General features: G+C 47.0%; 1 protein-coding gene across 1 annotated transcript in view; it reads left to right on the top strand.

The window, feature by feature from the left end:
* Nucleotides 1-21750, top strand: part of MCM3AP (minichromosome maintenance complex component 3 associated protein) — a 556273-nt gene that overhangs the window by 414354 nt on the left and 120169 nt on the right. The window contains 1 exon segment of the mRNA XM_033944925.1: nt 11892-12045. Within this exon segment, the coding sequence (XP_033800816.1) occupies nt 11892-12045 (154 nt within the window).

Genomic DNA, 21750 nt, shown 5'->3' with positions numbered 1-21750 from the left:
TTCGAGAACCAGTCAAGGACTGTGGAGCTTATGCCTATTTCGGAGAGTTGGAAGATTAGGATGTCGTGGTGAACGACATCGAAGGCTGCGGAGAGGTCGAATTGAAGAAGAACAGCGAATTTGTTGCGAGAATGGAGTTGTTGCACCTTAGAGATTAGTGAGGCCAAGAGGGATTCGGTGCTGAAGTTGGGTCTGAAGCCGAATTGGTGGGGTAGGAGGATAGAGAATCGTTCTAGGTAGGATGAGAGTTGGGTGGATATGATGGATTCTAATAACTTGGTTAGGAGGGGGATATTTGCTATAGGACGGTAGTTAGATGGAATGGTGGGATCAAGGTCGGTCTTTTTCAGTAGAGGGGACAGTGAGATGTGTCCCATGTCAGGGGAGAAGAGGCCCGATGTTAGGGCAGAGTTTATGAGGTCGGTGAGGGAAGCGATGGCCTGTGTGGGGATATTCTCGAATAGATAGGAGGGGAAAGGATCCAAAATGCACTTGCAAGCTTTAAGTTTGAGGCAGAGTTTGGAGACTTGCGATTCAGAGACAGGCTCGAAGGCGGTCCAGGATCTGTCGGCAGGAATGGGGGTGGATACAGGTGAGGTAGGGTTGAGGTCGATAGGGGTCAGGGAATTGTAGGAGACTGTGGGGGGGAAGGAGCGTCTTAGAGTGGTAACCTTTTCATTAAAGAAATTTGCCAGGGCATCGGCTGATAGGGATGTTGGAAGCGAAGGTGGGTCTTTTTTTGTAGTTAGAGAGCGCCAGATGTTGAACAGCGCACTGATCTGGTTGTTGGATCTAGCGATCTTGTCTCCAAAGAAGTTTTTCCTGGCTTTTTTTAGAGTTGAATTGTAAAATTTAATGTTAGTCTTCCAGGTCTGTCTGTCAGAGGGGGATTTAGATTTTTTCCATTTGCGCTCCAAGGCGCGACATTTCTGTTTCAATTCTCTGTGAAGAGGTAGGTACCAGGGGGCCTTTCGGGGGTAGGAGATGGTTTTGGTGGTTAATGGAGCAAGGGAGTGGTAGGTGGACTCGGAGAGGGCGGTCCAGTTGTGCCAATGTGCTTCGGGATGTGAGGGTCTAGGGTTGGAGGAGAGTTTGTTGAGGAGTTTGGACCAGAATAGGTTGCTCGAGATTTTTTTGCGGTAGGTTATGGTATGAGAGGGGTGGGGTGGGGAGTCAAGATGTGACATGAAGATGGGGAGACAGGTAGTCCCTAAGAAGTGGTCTGACCAGGGGACTTGTTCCCAGCGAGTGTCGTCGGTAGAGGTTTTGAAGGCGGTAAGATCAATGAAGGTGGTGAAGTCTAGGGTATGCCCTTTTTCGTGGGTTGGGGATGGGGTGGGTGAGGGAAAACCTAGAGAGGTAAGGAAGTTGTTGAATTCAGATGAGTCATTGTTATTTGTGTCGTCGAGGTGGAGATTGATGTCACCAACGATCAGAAGTCTTTGGAATTTAAGGAAGGCATTTGTTATGGTCTCGTAGACGAGATTGGAAGATTTGGTCCAAGGGATGGGTGGTCGGTATAGTATTAGGATACCCAGTGGGTGGGTGCGGAGTTCGTCGGTGACTGAGGCAAGCAAATATTCTAGAGAAGCATGGGTGCCGGTCTCAAGGAGCTGGACGTCGAAGAAAGATCTGTAGAGGAGTGCCAGGCCACCTCCTTTTCGGTTGGGTCTGGGGGAGAAGAGGCCTTGGTAGCCATGGGGGAGGAGTTCATTTTGTGTGAATAGGTCGTCTTTGGCGATCCATGATTCTGTGATGCACAGGAATCCAGGGTCGAGCTCGTCTAGAAGGTCTTTCAAGATTTGGGTCTTATTGCATGCGGATCTGGCATTGCAGTAAAGTGTCGGGACTGGGGTGAGAGAGTCCGGGACAGTGTTGTGAAGATTGGCAGGGGGCAGGGGCTTTAGAGAATCTTGGTTGACTTTTCGGGGGTTTTTCTTGGGAGGGGAGTTTCTGGTGCGTATTAATGTGGGGATTCTGAGTCCGGGGCAGATGGTATTGGTGTTGGCGGGGTCAAGTAGGTTGGGGGGGGGAGGTTTCAGACAGAGGGAAGGATAGAGAGGTGAGCAGAGTAGGAGGAGAAGGATCCAGAAGGATGGATTCATGGTAGGGTGGATTGGTGTGTGAGAGTCTGTAGCAAGGGGGAGTAGAGTTGGTTGAGGAAGGAGCAGGGGAACTTAAATTAAACTGACTACGTACGGGCCGAGAGAAGGGAGGGGCAGTAGATGGGAGGGGCAGTAAATGGGTAACAGGGGGATTGTACGGCTAAGGTATGTGTGTAGTTCGGGATGTAATGGGGGGGCCAGGCAACTGAAAAAATGAGAGATTGGTAAAAAAACCTATGGCAAAGGGTACAGTTTGGAGCAGAACTGAGCAAAGAAAGCAGAAACAGTTTAGCATCAAAACATAGCGAATGCAATAGCAAAATATGGTGCATAAGCAGGGGCACCTGAACTCAGCCACCAGACTCTTCTTTTTGGACCTAACCTGCTATGTCAAAACTCAAATACTGGGGGCAAAGTACAAGTTTTATTGCCTTTTAGGCTGGTCAACCTCCGAGCTCTTTTCCAGCATGTCTTGACTAGATGGCTGTTATTATGTCACCTGGCTGAAGGATTCTCCCAGCTCTTCTCTAAGCTTGAAAGATTTGGCCTAACTCTTGTTCTACTCTGAAGGACTATATTCTTTTCTTGGTGTTAAACCTAGCAATTCTTCCTGGAGCTTTACCTCCTGCAGGTCACTTTCTAAACTCCAGGTCCTCTTTGCCCTGGGACTCCTGTTGCTCCTCTCGCAACAACATCCCATGCCTTTGTTTGCTGCCAGTACCCTCTTCCCTTTTGACATTTGACCCCCTCCTGAGTTCCTCGTACCCCCTTGGTAACAGCTCCTCCTGAATGCTTCTTGCCACAGGCCTTATTTTCCCCTGTCAATTCCCTAGCACAACCCCAGTTCCTTCTTTATTTGGAACCTCCAAGCTTAGGGCCTCCCATCCACCATGGTTACCGTCCTCCTTCCCTGACATCCTAGCCAGCAGCTTTAGGGTTCTACTGGGGAAGAATTTTAACTTTGAAACTAGCTCCTTTATCTCTTTCCCAGCCCACTCATTCCCCCTTCTCTTGAGGGGATGGACTTGACAATCCCTGGACAAATTGGACTCATGGCAAATTTTCTATTTCTTCTTGTCTCATTGTCTCATAGACATTGCAGAAAAAAGGGAAAAAATAAATGCCACTGTGTGCATTCTACCACCATTCAAAAATGCCCTTCAAGGCAGCGCTCACCGAGGGGCTGTACTGTGGCAGGCGAGTCTGCTACGACGTGCTTGGCGTGAGCCGTGAGGCCAGCAAAGCGGAGATAGCGCGTGCCTACCGGCAGCTGGTCCGCAAGTACCATCCGGACCGCTACCGGCCCAGGGAGCCGACGGAGAGACGCAGGAGAGCGCGCACAGCAAGTTCCTGCAGGTCGCTACCGCCTACGAGATCCTGAAGGATGAAGATACCCAGAAAGATTATGACTATATGTTGGATCATCCTGAGGAGTATTACAGGCATTATTATCAGTACTACAACAGAAGGTTGGAACCAAAGGTGGACATGAAGCTAGTGATCCTGGTCGCAGTATGTGCCATCTCTGTGATCCAGTTCTACAGCTGGTGGAGTAGCTACAATGAAGCCATCAACTACCTAGCAACTGTGCCAAAATATCGCATCCAAGCTACAGAAATTGCCAGGCAGCGGGGTCTGCTGAACAGAGCCAAAGAAAAAGGCAAAAGCAGGCGTTCCAAGGAAGAAATCCGGGAGGAGGAGGAAGAAATCATCCGGGACATTATCAAAACTAAAATAGATATCAAAGGGGGCTATCAGAAGCCTAGAATATATGATATCCTCTTATTTCAAATCGTCCTGGCTCCCATCTATGCATGCAGGTATATTGCCTGGTATTGTTGGTGGGTTTATTCTTTTAATATTAAAAGACAGGAATATGGAGAAGAAGAAAAACTGTACATCATACGCAGATGTCACAGTCTCAGTTCGAGAGTCTTAGATAGTTTTTTTCTTTTTTCCTCTTTTTGCACTTACAGACCTTAGCGGTACCATCTGTATGCCACTAAACTTTTAGATCATACAGAGCACTGGCACCCCTAATCGTCATTGGTTAGGAGTGCCAGTGCTCTGTATGATCTAAAAGTTTAGTGGCATACAGATGGTACTGCTGAGGTCTGTAAGTGCAAAAAGTGGAAAAAAAAACTATCTAAGACTCTCCAGTTGATATATTTTTTGCTGGTTTGATTCAGTGGAGGTCTGAAGATTAATTAGAGCCGATTATTGGACTTGTACAGTCTCAGTTCAACAGCTTAGAAGAACAGCAAAAAAGCACTTTCCTACAATGAGAACTCTGGAAGAGAGAAAATTATGAGGTGTATAAACATGAGCAAAAGGAAGAGGTAAAGAAAAAGATGGCTATGGACCCTCGATGGAAATGATACAGGAGGTAGATGAGGAATGAAGGACCTAGCAGATTGACTTTCATAGATGATTGAGATTCACTAGTACTTGATGTGGAACTCTCTTGGTGCTTCCTTAAGAAATTAAGTTTGTAACTGATTTATCAAACTTTATTGACTGTGCCTAAGCTGTGATCCCAACACTCAGGAATTCAGATGATAAATGAAAGGGGAAACTTTTTTATAATGAATTTTATTTTTTCATAAATCAGTACTTTGTTCAGAAATTCAAGTTCCACTTTTGGATCTTGCATTTATTAAGAATGTCCTTTATAAAAATACTGACTCAATTTTATGCTCATTTCTGCTGGTTTAATTTTTAAACTAGTGTCAAGTACAGACAGTCCCTGGGTTAAGAACGGGTTCTGTTTTTTTGACCCATTCTTAAGTTGAGTTTATATGTAACTCAGATCCTAGTATTCTTCCCACCTCCTTGAGGCCCCTCGTGCATCCCTTTCCAATCATCCCACTGTTCCCTCTCCACCACCAATTCCAACATTATTCTCTCATCTCTCTCTTCCCTATGCATCTCTACCTCACTCCTCTCCCATCACCTTGTCCAATGCGGAATCCACCGTTCTAGGGTTTAAGGGTAAGTTAGATGTACACCTCCTTATGAGAGGTTTAAGGTAACATAGGTAAGGGTAAGCTAGATGCGCATCTCTTATGAGAAGCTTGGAGTGATATGGGGACTAATACTATGCCAGGGTACACCTGGCGGGGCCTCCGCATGTGCGGATCGCCGGACTTGATGGACCTAGGGTCTGTTCCGGAGATGGCACTTCTTATGTTCTTAAGCTTGTACAGTTTGTTCACAAGCTCAAAGTTATACGTCCAGGCCTCGCCATACTGACTGTTATCTCAGGACAAGCAGGCAGCATATTCTTGACTGATGGGTGACGGCACCGACGGAGCCCCGGTACAGACAATTTTAGAGTGATTGCACTCTAAGAACTTGGAAAGTTCTAGCAGGCCGCACCACGCACGCGCGAGTGCCTTCCCGCCCGACGGAGGCGCGCGGTCCCCAGTTTCTTAGTTTCCGCGGAGCTAAGAAGACGTGTTCTTTTCAACGGCCGTTGAAAAGCTCTTTTTTCGCCTTCCCGCTCGCGTAAATTTTGTATAGGAAGAATTTCTTCCTTCTTTTATTTCATTTTTTGAGTTTAAAAAAAAAAAAACAAACACTTCATATTTTTATTTCGGGTTCACCCCGGCGGGGCCTGTTGCCATCATCGAAGCCTCGGCTTTCGATTTGGCAGAGGCCATCTTTACTTTCATGCCCCCTCAGCCAGGGTTCAAAAAGTGCCAACGGTGTGCACGGCCCATTTCTTTGACCGACCCGCACAACTAGTGTTTACAGTGCTTGGGTCCGGATCATAGGGCTTCCACCTGCACCCGTTGTGCTACTTTGAAAAAGAGAACGTTGAAAAATCATCTAATTCAACAGAAATTACTTTTTGGTACCGAGATGGCTGACTCTGTGGCATCGACACCGGCATCGGCACCTACTTCTTCGACGCCGTGTGACACCGCGCCGGCGTCGCACCAGTCAGGTAAGCCGGCTAAGAAGCCTTCCCCGCTCGAGCGCCCTCCGGTCGCTGTGGCAGCGAGTCCAGTCCTGCCGACCACGAGGCGCCTGCGCAAACGCTCCGCCCCCATAGAGGTGAATGCATCGTCATCGGCCTCCTCATCCTCTGGGCGTCGAACGGCATCACAGGTACCGCAGAAAAAGAAAGCGGTACCGGTGCCTTCTCTGGACGAGCGTATTGCAGCCGTCCTCCAGGTTCAGCTTAAAGAGCAGTTGCAGCAACTCCTACCTGCTCTCTTGGCACTGAACCTTCCAGTCCCGGTCCGGTCTGAGCCACCGGTACCGATGGTGGAGCAGCCCCTATTTTCCGCTTCCACTTTGTCGGTACCGATCCATTCGGCTTCCTCGACTTCCATGCCGGTACTGGCACCGGAACCGAGAGCTCTTCATCAGGCTGTTCAAACTTCGGCACCATTGCAGCCTTTAACCTCTCCCGGTACCGCTTCTTTGCAGTCGGGTAAGTCAGTGCGTAAATCCCGACACCTTGAGCCCTCGACACCGGATTCCCGGGATCGAAGTTTTCAAGTCAGGGATCCTGACCTCTGGGGCAATTCTGAAGAGCCACTACTCTCTGAGGGTGAGTGTTCCTCTGGTGAGGAGGATCCTTCTATTCAAGATCCATCCTCTAAACCACGACTTTTCTGAAGGAGATGTGTGAGTCTCTTTCAATTCCCTTGGAGGCTGAGTCCAAAAAATCCAAAGTGTTCCTTGATGCATTGGACTTTGACCAGCCTCCAAGGGAATTTCTGAAGTTGCCCCTCCATGATATTTTAAGGGAGACTTTCTATAAAAATCTAGAAACTCCTTTGACTATTCCAGGGGCTCCTCGTAAGTTAGACTCCCTGTACAAAGTCATCCCCATCCCTGGGTTTGATAAACCCCAGCTCCCGCACAAATCTTTATTGGTGGAATCTACTCTCAAAAAGTCTGCGGGAGCTAGTGTGTACGCCTCAGTCCCTCCTGGCGGAGAAGGGAAGGCCATGGACAAATTTGTGAAAAGGTTATACCAAAATGCTATGTTGGCAAATCGATCTGGTAACTATGCTTTTCATTTCTCTTTTTATTTGAAGCACCTCATTCAGAATTTAGCTTCTTTTGAGAAATACCTACCTGACCGCAAGAGATCTGCTTTTCGTCATTGTTCTTCCTCCCTTCTCCAGCTTCGGAAGTTCATGATACGTTCTATCTATGACACATTTGAACTTACCTCAAGAGCCACAGCCATGTCTGTTGCCATGCGTCGCCTGGCTTGGCTGAGAGTATCAGAACTTGATGTCAACTATCAAGATCGCCTAGCTAATGCTCCGTGCCTAGGGGATGAGCTTTTTGGTGACTCTCTTGACTCCACCACACAAAAATTGTCGGCACATGAGACTCGCTGGGACACTCTTCTCAAAACCAAGAAGGATACTCCACCTGCCCGACCTTTTCGGCAGCAATCAGCCTATCAAAGCCGTTATGTTGCTAGACCCTTACCACCGGTTCCTCAACAACCTAGACGCCAGTGTCAGCAACAACGTCAACCTCCTCGTGCGCAGCAGCAGCCACAGGTGAAACCTCCTCCACAGCAGAAGTCTACTCAACCCTTTTGACTTCATTCTCCAGGGCATAGCCAATATTCTACCATCCGCCCATCTGCCTCAACCCATAGGAGGACGTCTTTCTCTGTACATTAGCCGTTGGGAGATCATCACTTCGGACCAGTGGATTCTCAGCATCATCCGCCACGGCTACTCTCTCAACTTTCAGACTCTTCCTGCCCAAAGTCCGCCAAAAGAGTCTGCTTTGAACACTCCTCCCTCCTTCTTCAGGAGGTCCAATCCCTCCTTCTTCTGAACGCCATAGAGGAAGTTCCTCTCGATCAGAAGGGGCAGGGATTCTACTCCCGTTATTTTCTGGTTCCCAAAAAAACAGGAGATCTCAGACCCATATTAGATCTTCGCGATCTCAACAAATGCTTGGTCAAAGAAAAATTCAAAATGCTTTCTCTGGCCACTCTTTACCCTCTTCTCAATCAGGGCGACTGGCTATGCTCCCTCGATCTCAAAGAGGCATACACTCACATTCCGGTCAATCTGGCCTCCAGACAGTACCTCCGCTTCATGATCAATCACTGTCATTACCAGTACAAGGTGTTACCCTTCGGTCTTGCCTCCTCTCCCAGGGTGTTCACCAAATGTCTCATTGTGGTGGCTGCTTTTCTCCGCTCTCATCATCTTCAGGTCTTCCCTTACCTGGACGACTGGTTAATCAAAGACACTTCCTCTCAGGCAGTGCTACTTGCCACCAACCAGACCATCCTTTTTCTCCAACTTCTGGGATTCGAGATCAATCTACCCAAATCACATCTCATCCCTTCTCAGAGACTTCAGTTCATAGGAGCGGTCCTGGATACAGTCCTCATGAAATCATTCCTGCCGTCCAACCGTCTTCAGACTCTTCAATGTCTATGTCAGCAGGTGCTTCCACAACGTTCCATCTCTGCCAAGCAAATGATGATACTCTTGGGTCACATGGCCTCGACAGTTCATGTCACCCCCTTCGCACGTCTTCACCTGAGCACTCCTCAATGGACCCTAGCTACCCAGTGGTCCCAAGTGATGGATCCTTGCTCGCGACACATATTTGTGACATCATCTCTTCGTCAATCTCTACAATGGTGGTTGATCTTTCCAGAGGTCTTCTGTTTCATCTACCTCCTCATCAACTAGTCATCACCACCGACGCCTCCCCTTATGCCTGGGGGGGCTCACTTGAACGAGTTTCAAACTCAGGGCCTTTGGACGGCTCAGGAAAAGAAACATCATATCAATTTCCTAGAACTCCGGGCGATGTTTTATGCCCTCAAGGCTTTCCAACATCTTCTCTTTCCTCAAGTTCTACTACTTTGCACAGACAATCAAGTTGCGATGTACAACATCAACAAACAGGGTGGGACAGGCTCTCGCCTCTTGTGTCAGGAAGCCCAAAAGATTTGGTCTTGGGCGATAGATCACCAATTATTCCTGAAGGCTGTCTACATTCAGGGAGAGCAGAATTCCTTAGCAGACAATCTCAGCAGAATTCTCCAGCCCCACGAATGGACTCTCGATCCTTTGACTCTCCAGTCCATTTTCGCTCAATGGGGCACCCCTCAGATAGACCTCTTTGCAGCTCCTCACAATCATCAGCTGCCCCACTTCTGCTCCAGACTCTACTCTCCTCACCGTCTGGCAGCGGATGCATTTCTCCTGGATTGGTCCACTCTGTTCCTGTATGCTTTCCCTCCTCTGCCTCTCATGTTACGAACCTTGTTCAAGCTCAAGAGGGAACAAGCCACCATGATACTCATCGCTCCACGGTGGCCCAGACAACATTGGTTCTCCCTTCTACTTCAACTCAGTTCCAGGGAACCCATTCTTCTTCCACTGTTTCCTTCTGCTTACCCAGCATCAGCAGACCCTTCTGCATCCCAACCTCCAGTCTCTGCACCTGACAACTTGGTATCTATCGGGCTGACCTCAGCTTATTCTCTTCTGTCTCAGCCTGTTCGTTCTATTCTGGATGCTTCCAGGAAACCGGCCACTCTTCAATGCTACAAACAGACCCGGTTCTCTTCCTGGTGTCTTCTTCATCATCATGATCCCACTTCGCTTGCAGTGGAGACCCTGTTAGATTATCTTCTTTCTTTGTCTGACTCTGGTCTCAAGTCTACTTCCATCAGAGTCCACCTCAGTGCTATTGCTGCTTTTCATGAGCCAGTTCATGGGAAACTTCTCTCAGCTCATCCTTTGGTTTCCAGATTCATGAGGGGTCTTTTCAATGTGAAACCACCTCTTAAGCCCCCTCCGGTAGTCTGGGATCTCAATGTGGTTCTTTCCGCCTTAATGAAGCCTCCGTTTGAACCTTTGGCTACAGCTCATTTCAAGTTTCTCACTTGGAAAGTGGTCTTCCTTATTGCCCTCACCTCTGCCAGGAGGGTCAGTGAGTTGCATGCACTAGTTGCTGATCCACCTTTTACCGTCTTTCATCATGACAAGGTGGTTCTGCGTACACATCCAAAGTTTCTCCCTAAGGTTGTCTCTGAATTTCATCTCAACCAATCGATTGTCCTGCCTGTATTCTTCCCAAAACCTCATTCTCATCCTGGAGAACAGGCTTTACATACTTTGGACTGTAAGCGGGCTTTAGCTTACTATTTAGAGCGTACTAAGCCCCACAGATCAACTCCCCAACTTTTTCTGTCTTTTGATCCGAATAAATTGGGACACCCCGTTTCTAAACGTACGTTGTCAAATTGGCTTGCAGCCTGCATTTCATTCTGTTATGCTCAGTCCGGACTGACACTGGAAGGTTCTGTCACGGCCTATAGGGTTCGAGCTATGGCAGCATCTGTAGCTTTCCTCCGTTCCACTCCTATTGAGGAAATCTGCAAGGCTGCTACTTGGTCCTCAGTTCATACTTTCACATCTCATTATTGTCTGGATGCTTTCTCCAGACGGGATGGACACTTCGGCCAGTCTGTTTTGCAACATTTATTTTCCTAATGGCCAACCTTCCCTCCATCCCTCTTTTTGTTAGCTTGGAGGTCACCCATCAGTCAAGAATATGCTGCCTGCTTGTCCTGGGATAAAGCACAGTTACTTACTGTAGCAGGTGTTATCCAGGGACAGCAGGCAGATATTCTTGCGTCCCACCCACCTCCCCGGGTTGGCTTCTTAGCTGGCTTATCCTAACTGGGGACCGCGCGCCTCCATCGGGCGGGAAGACACTCGCGCATGAGCGGTGCGGCTGCTAGAACTTTCCAAGTTCTTAGAGTGCAATCACTCTAAAATTGTCCGTACCGGGGCTCCGTCGGTGCCGTCACCCATCAGTCAAGAATATCTGCCTGCTGTCCCTGGATAACACCTGTTACGGTAAGTAACTGTGCTTTCCTGCAGATTCATTCCAAATGAGACTTGATTCTCTTGCTACTTCTGGGATTACCAGCTGGTCTCTGCCAACAAACTCAAAACACCCAAGTGTGGTATTTTCACACCAGGCCCCAATCCTGTTCCCCTTGGACTTCTGCCACCTTCTCTCCTAAATTTTTTTTGGGAAAAAATGTTGCCTCAGTTTATATTCGAGTATATACGGTAATCATGTCCTTTAATATGCTAGTGGCTCAGCTGGGTACATGTCACTATTAGTTGTCCAAATATGAAAATGTGCAGACTAGAGAGTTGCACAGGGACAGAGAGGGCAGGGAGCTCACAGGAAGGCCTGAAGCTCCAAGGCAGCAGCTGAAGCGGATGAAATTTCCACTACCGAGGTGAGTTAAAAAGGTTAGATGGATCACGAGAAAGAAGGGAGTGGGATGCTGGAACCAGGAAAGAAGTAGGAAAGAGAAGGTCTGGACTCAGGGACAGATTTGTAGTCAGCAGGTGAGAGTCGAGACTTGTGGTGGGGGGAAAGAGAATGTGATTAATGTATTAAAATTATTAACACATTAATATTTTAATGCACTAATTGTATTAGGTAATTTATAGCTGAGAGTATACCAAAACTAGGAATGTGCATTACTTAGCACTCATTTGACTCATTTGTGCTCCTAAAACATTTTGAGGTGTACAAATTGCTTATGCACAAATATATCTACAAATAACACATGTATAGTTTATTTGTTTCTTTCAAAATGTTTTGGTACAGAATGAATGTGTAGAAAAAAACACATGAAAATCAGAAAGCATTTGGAAAATATGAAACTGCACTGAATGTTTTGGCTGTACATTCCCTTAATCATAATTGTTGTTAATCAATTACTTTCTGTTCTGTTACCTGTAGGTTGCTGGCAGATTGGCTGAAAGCTAAATTCATGGGAACTGAAAGATCCAAAGATGCGTTTCCTAACACCAAAGAAAGAGTCCAAACTCTAGCGTTATATAGGTCTCTAAGAGTACACAAAGGACAACCTCTAGCTGTTAATGTCTGTGTAAAGGTATTTTGTATCTATTATAGATTTCAATTTTAAAGCACTTGGGCAAGGGCAGGGCTTCAGTTCAGCTGCACTGACTGTGACTATTGGGCAGATTGGATGGACCATTCAGGTCTTTCTCTGCTGTCAATTTACTGTGTTACTATTCAGTAAAACTTAAATGGAGACCTTTAGTCATTCATCAGAAAACTGTCTTAAGGTTAATTGGACCTATGCTTTTGTTTTTTTAAGCAATGGCCACCTTCATTCCCTTCCCTTATGCTCTCCTTCCTTAAAATAATTTAAAAAAAGGAGGGACTTACTGCCCCAGTCCCCCTTAAGTGCTTCTTTCCTTCCTGGCATGTACTGTATAGTTTTTTTTCTTCAATTTCTACCACCAAGCCAAAACCTTCCCAGCTTTCTCCACTAGTCTTTTTTTTTTAACTTAAGTGGGTGCTCTGAGATCTCCTACCTTCCTCCTATGCAAATAAGGTCTGGCAAGGCAATCCTTTCCCTGTCCTACCTAGAAAAAGGCAGGACAGTTTTAACCTTTTTAACATTTCACTGGATTTTTTTAAGAGGACTTGGGTCATAGGCTACTATTAAGATGTTATTTTACCACTTAACATGCTATTTTAAGCACAGCTCCTATTTTATGCACTAAGACCTGTTAATAATAAAAAAAGAAAACCATAGTAACATAATAAATGACAGCAGATAAAGACCTGAACAGTCCATCTAGCCTGCCCTATAATTACATGCATTACAATTTCATGATTAAAGTGTCTTTTTTTTTTTTCTTTGTTATTTCTGGGCCATAGACCTTAGAGGTCCTCCTGGTATTGTCCTTAGGTTCCAAAAAGTGGAGTTGCCTTCAAAGCTCACTCCAGCCTATCCAAACCATCTCATTGTTTGCGGGATTCAGACCATGAGAGTTTGCCCAGCACCATCCTCATGTTCCAAATTGCTGAGATTCCCATTGAAGCCCTCCCAAGCACTTCTGTTATGTCCCGTCTAGATTCCATATGCTAGGTGTTCAATCCCAACCTGTAATCCAAGAGTTGTAGAAATCCAACACTTTTTTTAAGCACATGCTCCTCCCCCATAGACTGAGAGCTAGAACCATATCTAGTTTTAATTTCAGCAAGCAATCCATGCAGAAGACTTGAATTGCTCTGCCTCCTTTTCTTATTTTTTCGCTTAAAGTTCATTTTTTGGTGACTCTTAATCTGTCGAATGTGTGCATTGATTGCACTGTATTGGCGCCGGATCAGCAACTGTTTATTGCGTGCCGTGGTGCACTGGAGGAGGGAGCAGGAGCTTCAGACTTCACCTCCTGCTGGTACTCTAGGGCTGGGGAACTAGCCTAGGTCCATGACTTTGGAAAAAAATCTCACCATGAGGCTGTTTTGGCGCAAAACGCCTGTGTTATAAGTTAGGGGATTCTTTTGGCACAACAGAGGCATGTTGTTGCAGGGTGTGACTTTTCAGCAGACTTTATTTGGCTCCTCTGGAAAGCATATTCTTCAGACCTCGCTCATTTGACATAGCTGGCGGGTGCATCAGGTTTTTCTCGGTTGGTGGTGGAGATTCCTGTTTGTGAGCCCTCTCATCCAGCTGTGGCAGACCTTGATTGCAGTAGTTGCCATTCAGATATTATGCTTCTTCTGTCTCCTGACACTGCTTCTATATTAGATCTGGCTGATACCCTTGCTGGGACGAGTCACCTCGGCCGCCCTGAGAGTTTGGATTTGAATGATGACCCTTTCATCTGCAGACTAAGCATGACTCTGTCCACCTCTTTATTGCTGATGTTCTGAAAGAGCTCAAATTGGAATCTCCACCTTCCAAATCTCAGGCTTCGGTCATGGACTTTCTAATGTGCTGTCTTCCTTTTATCCATCCCATCCGCAGCTTCTTGTTCTAGTTATAGAATAATGGGATACTCCAAAAAGTACTTTCCGGCTCTCTAAAGCTATGACTAAGCTTTATCTGCTGGCTCCTAATTTTCAGCAGGTTTTTGAACAGCCTAAGGTAGATTCTGCCATGGAGCAGGTTATCCGACACACAGCCCTCCCTAGTGATAGGAGAATGATGCTTAAGGATTCTCAGGATTGCAGAGTGGACATTGTTGAAAAAGCTTTTTGAAGTGACTTCTTTAGGTATCAAAGTAGTGGCGACCACTTCCTTTATGGTGCATGCCTGTCACATGAGATTGTGCAGTGCATTCTCTGTGGAGGTGCATGCCTATATGCTGATGATGATAGATGGTGTGGATTATGTGGTGGATGCCCTTTATGATCTCACTTGAATTCTTAGTAAGGTCTCTGCTTATGCAGTATCTGTTCGCCAGACTCTTTGGATCTGTCATTGGGCTGGGGATGCTGCCTCCAAGGCCACTTTAAGCAGACTTCCTTTCAAGGGCCAGCTTCTTTTTGGAAAAGATCTGGATGACCTCATGACCAGTGTTGCCGAGTGCCGCCCTAAGTCTCTCCCTGTGAACAAGTCTCGCCGGACTTCAGGAGGGGACCATAGTAATTTTCGTTCCTCCCACAGGTTTCATCAGGTCTCCATGGAATCTTCCTCCCAGAGTCATTCCCAGGGCTACTGCCCTTGTTACAACAGTTTCAATTCCAGACATCCTCAGGCTTCAGGTTCCCAAGCAGCTACTGCTTCTAAAAAAGCCCCATTGACCCAGAGGTCAGGCAGGGCTTCCTCACATCAGATGCTGACTTTCTCAGTTTTTCCAGGAGTGGATGCGCATTTCCTCGGATCAATGAGTGCTGGACATCATTCAGGAGGGGCACAAGATAGACTTCTTTTGCCTGCCTCTGGATTTGTTTCAGTATTCTCTGGCAGGTCAGACAGAAAAGGAGTCCAAGGTCCACGCTACCCTGCAATGTCTCTTAGACATCAGAGGTATAGAACCCGTTCCAGAACACGAATTGGGCTTCAGCAGATACTCCAGTAATTCATTTTACTAAATAAAGGCTCGGACGACTGGAGACCCATTCTGGATCTCAAGTTGGTCAATCATTTCTTGCAGATTCCTCATTTCCGCATGAAAACAATGCGCACAGTCATAGCTGCTGTCTCTCCAGGAGAGTTTCTGGCATCCTTGGATCTCACGGAGGCTAACCTCCATATACTGGAGCATCGCAGGTTTCTGCATTTCCATCAAGGTGATGATAGTTGTGTGGGCCTTTCTCCACCGGCAGGGGGTCCAGGTCCATCCTTACTTGGATGATTGGTTGATCCGGGCTTTGTCTCGTCAGGAGTGTGAAAGTGTGGTGGAGATGATGGTATCTCTGCTGCAGACTTTAGGTTGGATTGTCAACTTCAGGATGAGCCACTTGACAGCATCTCAGTCTTTGGAGTATCTGGGTCTTCTCTTTGACACCCTGCAAAGTTGTGTGTTTCTTCCCGAGGCACACAGATAGAAAATTCAGCAGCAGATCGGCTCCCATGGCGTGGCATTATCTACTAGGGTTCATGTCAGCCTCTTTGGAGGCGGTACTCTGGGCCAGAGTGCACATGCACCCTTTACAGGAGTCCCTCCTCTTTCGGTGGTCTCCGCAGCGTCATCCCTTTCAGATGTTGCTCCCCTGTATGTAGCCAGCTCATAATAGCTTGAGCTGGTGGCTTCAGGGGCAGACTTCGGATCTCAGAGTGGATGACTCTGATGGATGCCAGCCTGTCAGGTGGGGATCATTCCATTCAGGGGCCGTGGACTCCTTGTCAGAAACGTTGGTCAATCAATCGTCTGGAGCTCCAGGCAATTCGGCTGGCTTAACTTGCTCTCCAGCTCCTTCTGGAAGGAAAACAGATGTAAGAATTCTCCGACAACGCCACAGTGGTGGTGTATGTAAATCGTCAAGGGGGCACAAAAAGTGCTCTCTTGGGCCAGGATGCTCGCATGCTGTTTTGCTGGGTGGAAGCACATTTTCTATCTCTCTTGGTGGCCCATGTGGCCGGAGTCGACAGTTTTCAGGCAGACTTCCTCAGCTGACTGATTCTGGACCCGGGTGAATGGTCCCTCTCGCAGAAGACATTCTGTCCTATCATACAGCACTGGGGTCAGCCCCAGATGGGTTTGATGGCTTCAGCAGAGAACTCCGAAGGCCAGACACTTTTTTAGTTGATGAACACAGCTGAGAAACCTAGGGCTTGGATGCCTTGGTTTAGCCCTGGCCAGTTCACAAGCTCCTTTGTGTTCCCTCCATGGCCTCTAGTTGGTTGGGTCATCCACTAGATAGCGACACATCCCAGCCTTGTGTTTCTAGTAGCTCTGGACTGGCTTTGTCACCTGTGGTATGCGGATCTCGTACGTCTTCAGCAGGATAGGAAACTCCAACTCCCTCTTCATCGCTGCCTTCTCATTCAGGGACTGGTGCCCATGGAGATCTCACAGCACTTTGGTCTTACGGCATGGCTTTTGAACGCTCAGCCTTGATGAACCAGGATTATTCAGATGTAGTTATCTCAACACTTTTGCAGTCAAAGAAACCCTCTACTATGGCTTTCCAACAGCTAAGGACCAGGTGAGCCTGAGAGGGCTCCCATTTCGGTAGTCCTGGCTTTTGTTCAGGCAGGCCTAGAAAAGGGTATGGCAGTGGCCTCCCTTAAGGTTCAGGTTGCAGGCCTTTCGTGCTTCAGAGCATGCAGAGGCACTAGTTCGCTTACTACTCATCCAGATGTGACCAAGTTTATGAGCGGGACACTTCATTTGAGGCCTCACTTGCATCATCTTTTTCCTTTGTGGGATCTTAACATCGTTCTGCAGGGCCTTGGGGAAGCCCCATTCGAGCCACCAAAGGATCTAATGATCAAGACTGTCTTTCTGGTTGCCATTGTCTCGGCACGGCGTATTTTGGAGCTTCAGGCTCTTTCGTACAGGGAACTCTTTCTCCCATATTACAGATGTAGGAGTTGTCCCTCCTTACTGTACCTTCCTTTCTACCAAAGGTGGTATCCGCCCTCCATGTCAACCAGATGGTTCGTTTGCCTACGTTTCATTCCACAGGCTTGAAGCAAAGGGATCAGATCTTGTGCAAGTTAGATGTCTGGAGATTCTTGCTCCACTATTTAGAGAGGACTAATGATTTCTTGCTGTCTGACCACCTCTTTTTCCTGATTGCTGTGCCTTGTCATGGTTGGCCTGCATCCAAGTCCTCGATCACTCATTGAGTTACTTCACCCAAGGTAAGCAGCTGTCGGTTTCTCTTAGGTCCCACTCGACTAGAAGTGTTGCTTTGTCATGGTGGAGTCTCGCACAATTCATCCAGATGAAATATGCAGGGGGGGAAGTGACATCACCGAGCTGAATGGACAGCTGACTGCTCAGCTCTATGTGCCTCGAGCGTAATATTCCTTGATTTCCCTCTCAAATTCGTGAGTCCAACCCTGTAAATTGCTGCTATTCATGTGGTAACATTGTGGAGGGTGCCTTTGCTTTTATGGCTCAATCAGTTCGTAAGACCCTGAAAGATTTAGTGTTTGGCCGGAAGGGAGTGGTGAAAGAGGAAAAAGAGGTGGCTGGTAGGCTAAAACAAGTTCTTCATCATCGGTCTTTACAATAGAGGACACATCCAGTGTGCCAGAACCGAAAAAATCTTCAGGGGAGATCAAGAGGGGGGAATTATCATGCATGGAGGTAAAGCCTCGAAGACGTTCTCAGGCAGATAGATAGATTAAGAACAGACAAAGCTCCGGGCCCAGGACGGGATCCACCCAGAATACGAAAGAGGCTCAGAGATGAAACAGCATATTTGCAGCATATTTGCAACCTGTCCCTTGAGAACGGGGTAATCCCGGAGGACTGGAAGATAGCGAATGTTACAAACCGATCTTCAAAAAAGGATCGAGAGGCGACCCGGGAAACTACAGACCGTGAGCTAATCTCTGTTCTGGGGAAGATGGTCGAATCAATGATCAGGGAAGGTATCAATGAGCATATAGAAAAAAAAATAATCTGATGAGGATCGAGCCAGCATGGTTTCTGTAAAGGCCGATCATGCCAAGACAAATCTACTGCATTTCTATTGAGGGGGATAAGTAAGCAATTGGACCAAGGTGACCCAGTAGACATTATATATCTAGGATTTCCTAAAAAGCCTTTGACAAGGTGTCCCATGAACGCTTACTGAAGAAAACTGTGGAGTCACGGGGTGAAGGGAACGTGTACAGATGGATCAAAAATTGGCTGGCGGACAGGAAACAGAGGGTAGGAGTAAAGGGGCACTACTCTGACTGGATAGGGGGTCACAAGTGGTGTTCCGCAAGGGTCAGTGCTGGGACCATTGCTGTTCTATATATTTATTAATGATCTAGAAACGGGGACAAAGTGCGAAGTTATCAAGTTCGCGGATGACACAAAACTCTCCAGCAGGGCCAGAACTGTTGAGGAGTGCAAAGAACTGCAGAGCGACCTGAACAAACTGAGTGAGTGGGCAAAAAAATGGCAGATGAGCTTCAATGTGGAGAAATGTAAGGTCTTGCACATAGGGAAGGGAACTCCATGTACAGCTTACGATGGGAGGGAGGGTACTCGGGGAAGGCAGCCAAGAAAAAGATCTGGGGTATTGGTGGATAACACAATAGAAGCCGGCGGCACAATGTGCAGCAGCCTCAAAAAAAGCGAACAGAATGTTGGGCATTATCAAAAAAGGATCACTACCAGAACAAAAGAAGTTATCCTGCCACTGTATCGAGCAATGTGCGCCCACATCTGGAATACTGCGGTCCAATACTGGTCGCCATAACCTCAAGAAGGACATGGCAATACTCGAGAGGGTCCAGAGGAGGGCAACGAGGATGATAAAGGGTATGGAGAACCTTTCATATGCCGAACAGTTGGACAGGCTGGGGCTCTTTACCCTGGAGAAGCGGAGACTGAGAGGGGACATGATAGAAACTTATAAAATCATGAAAGGCATAGAGAAGGTGGAGAGGGACAGATTCTTTAGACTAGCAGGGACAACTAAAACAAGAGGTCATTCAGAAAAACTGAGAGGAGACAGATTTATAACGAATGCAAGGAGGTTCTTCTTCACTCAGAGGGTGGTGGACACCTGGAACGCGCTTCCCGGAGAGGTGATAGGACAGAGTACAATTCTGGGGTTCAAAAAGGGACTGGATGACTTCCTGGAAGCGAAGGGGATAACAGGGTACAGATAGAGGTTTACCTTACAGGACATTGAGCGAATAGGGTATGGATATTTTAAGTTAGGTAGGGAACACTTTCAGGTCATGGACCTGGGGGGCCGCCGCGGGAGCGGATTGCCAGGCACGATGGACCCCTGGTCTGACCCGGCAGAGGCAACGCTTATGTTCTTATGGCCCGCTGAAGGCTGATGTGGTAAAGATGGCACTGAAGGGTGGAAAGGAGTTTACATGGCCGCTTCTTGTGGACCCTGTCGCTGGGGAAAATAATATCTTAATACTGCCGGATCTCCTGGCTGAACTGTGATCGTTCCAAGAAATATGGAACAAGATGATGAAGGGGCTCCGGGGTGAATTTATGATGCAGCGGATCTCCGATCGGAGCTGGCTGAGCTTGGTATGTGGGTGGGAGATTTGGAGGTCCAACTTGATGACCAGCATGAAGCTCTTATCTAGGTGGACTCATGTTCAAAGGATCTGCAGGCACAGCAAGTTTATATTTATGGTAAACTGGAGGATTTAGAAAATAGAAGCTGACGAGCTAACCTCTGGATCCGGGGAATACCAGAATCCGCGAAATATGCGGACTGTGAGACCGTTGCCCGACAAATCGCATTTTTACTATTTGCTGATGATCCGGATTTTGGAGCGTTAACGGACATTCCTATTGAGTGGGCTCACTGAGCATTGGCGGCCTCCCAGGGGAATAAGCCTAGAGACATTGTTGTTTGCTTTTACGGAAAGCCAGATTCCTGGGTATACTTAAGTGGGAGGATATCGAATTTGAAATCAGGATTTGGCTGCTGTCACCCTACATCGCAGAATGGATTTGAAACATTTACTTTGCTATCTTGTGGAAAAGAAAATTAAATACAGATGGCATCACCCTTTTGCACTCCTCTTATACCTGGAGGGTTCCTTGCGTACTGTTCGGTCCCTTTCAGAGGCCTCACAGCTCTTTCCTGGAATCCAGTTTATGGAGCCCTCCCAGCAATCCTCTGATCAGCTGGCTGCTGGTCGTTCACAACAGACAGAGATTTCACAACCTCGATGGCAGCGAGCCTGGCGGGAGTGCGGTCGCCTGAAATGGCAATCGATGGATCGGGAGCAGCACTCCCTACCTGTCACTCGAAGAGGGTCATTTACTGGAGTTTGCCATTTTCTTTCTATCTGTGATTTGCAGCTTTTTCACTGTTCCAGTGATGTCAGAGACTCCATATTGTGGAGTGTTTTTGAGTTTGCATTGTTGAGCACTTGGGTTGGACTTATATAAATGCATTGTGTGTTTTATTCATTCTTGATATTTTGCATACTATTTGGGGGGAGGGCACTTTGAGTTACGGGGGGCACTTTTTGTGGGTGCTCTCGTGTGGTTAAGATGGATGGGAAGGGAGGTGGGATAGGGTAAGGAGGATGTTTGGGGTATATCGGGTTCCTGGTAGAGTATTTGGTTGGCTTTTTGTTTTTCTTTTGGGATTCAGGGTGACCTGAAATTATTATCTTTGAATGTACGGGGCCTTAATGTTCCCATGACATGACATCTCCTTTATAGGGAGTTGGCTCAGCAGAGGGCCCAAGCTGTGTTTTTACAGGAGACGCATTTGCTGCCCAAGCATGAACAAATGCTGCATCCCCTTGGGTTTTCCACCATCTATTTTGCTTCTAATCAATACCAGAAGAAAACTAAAGGGGTGGCCATTCTGTTTCACAACAGTTTACAGGTACAGGTACAGGTGACAGAGGTAAGGGATCCGGAAGGGCATTTTTTGTTGCTTGGGGTTTCTATTGCTACTCAGAAGTATACAGTTTGTAACCTGTATGCTCCTAATGTGGGTCAAGAAGACTTTTTCACATGCCTGGATGAGACCTTATACCCTCATATAGATGGGTTATTATTGGGGAGTGACTGTAATTTAGTGTTAGACCCCTGGGTTGATAGTTCCTCACGCAAGAATTCTAGTGCCCTGGTAGATCATAGGGGGTGTTACAACTTTTGCTTTTACATTGGAAGCTCCATGATCTTTGGCATATTAAACATCCTGTGGAGTTGGAATATACCTTTCATTCTGCTTTTCACAACACTGATTCCCACATAGATTATTGGTTGGGTGATGGTGCGTTATGTCGCACTGTGCAATGTTGTGATATTCACACTATCATATTAGCAGATCATGCTATGTTAAGTCTGGTGCTGAAGAGGGGAGAGGGCCCCGTAAAGCTGTTCAATGGTGGTTTGATGATAGTTTGCTGGCGGACCCCTCCAATGTTAGTGCAATTAACTAAGGATATTACCGACTATCTTGAATTGAATGATATTAATAATATCCATCCTATTTTTGTGGGAGGCATTGAAGTTGGTTTCTCAGAGGGAAAATAATTGCTTTACAAGTGTATACCTAGAAATTGAAAACATGGGAGGAGCGGGCCAAGCGGTGGGAACTTTTGGATCTTGCATCTCGTGTTCGTGGTTGGTGGAGATCAGCTCAGGAAAATGGTCAGCTGGCTCAGTTGCAATTGGAATTGAAAAATCTTGAGCTGGCTAGCATAGAGGTAGCCTTGCATCAGACA

This window comes from Geotrypetes seraphini, chromosome 5 (genome assembly GCF_902459505.1).
Source record: "Geotrypetes seraphini chromosome 5, aGeoSer1.1, whole genome shotgun sequence".
Lineage (NCBI taxonomy): Eukaryota > Metazoa > Chordata > Amphibia > Gymnophiona > Dermophiidae > Geotrypetes > Geotrypetes seraphini.
The sequence above is the reverse complement of the archived record's forward strand: the minus strand, read 5'-3'. Positions and strand labels throughout refer to the sequence as shown.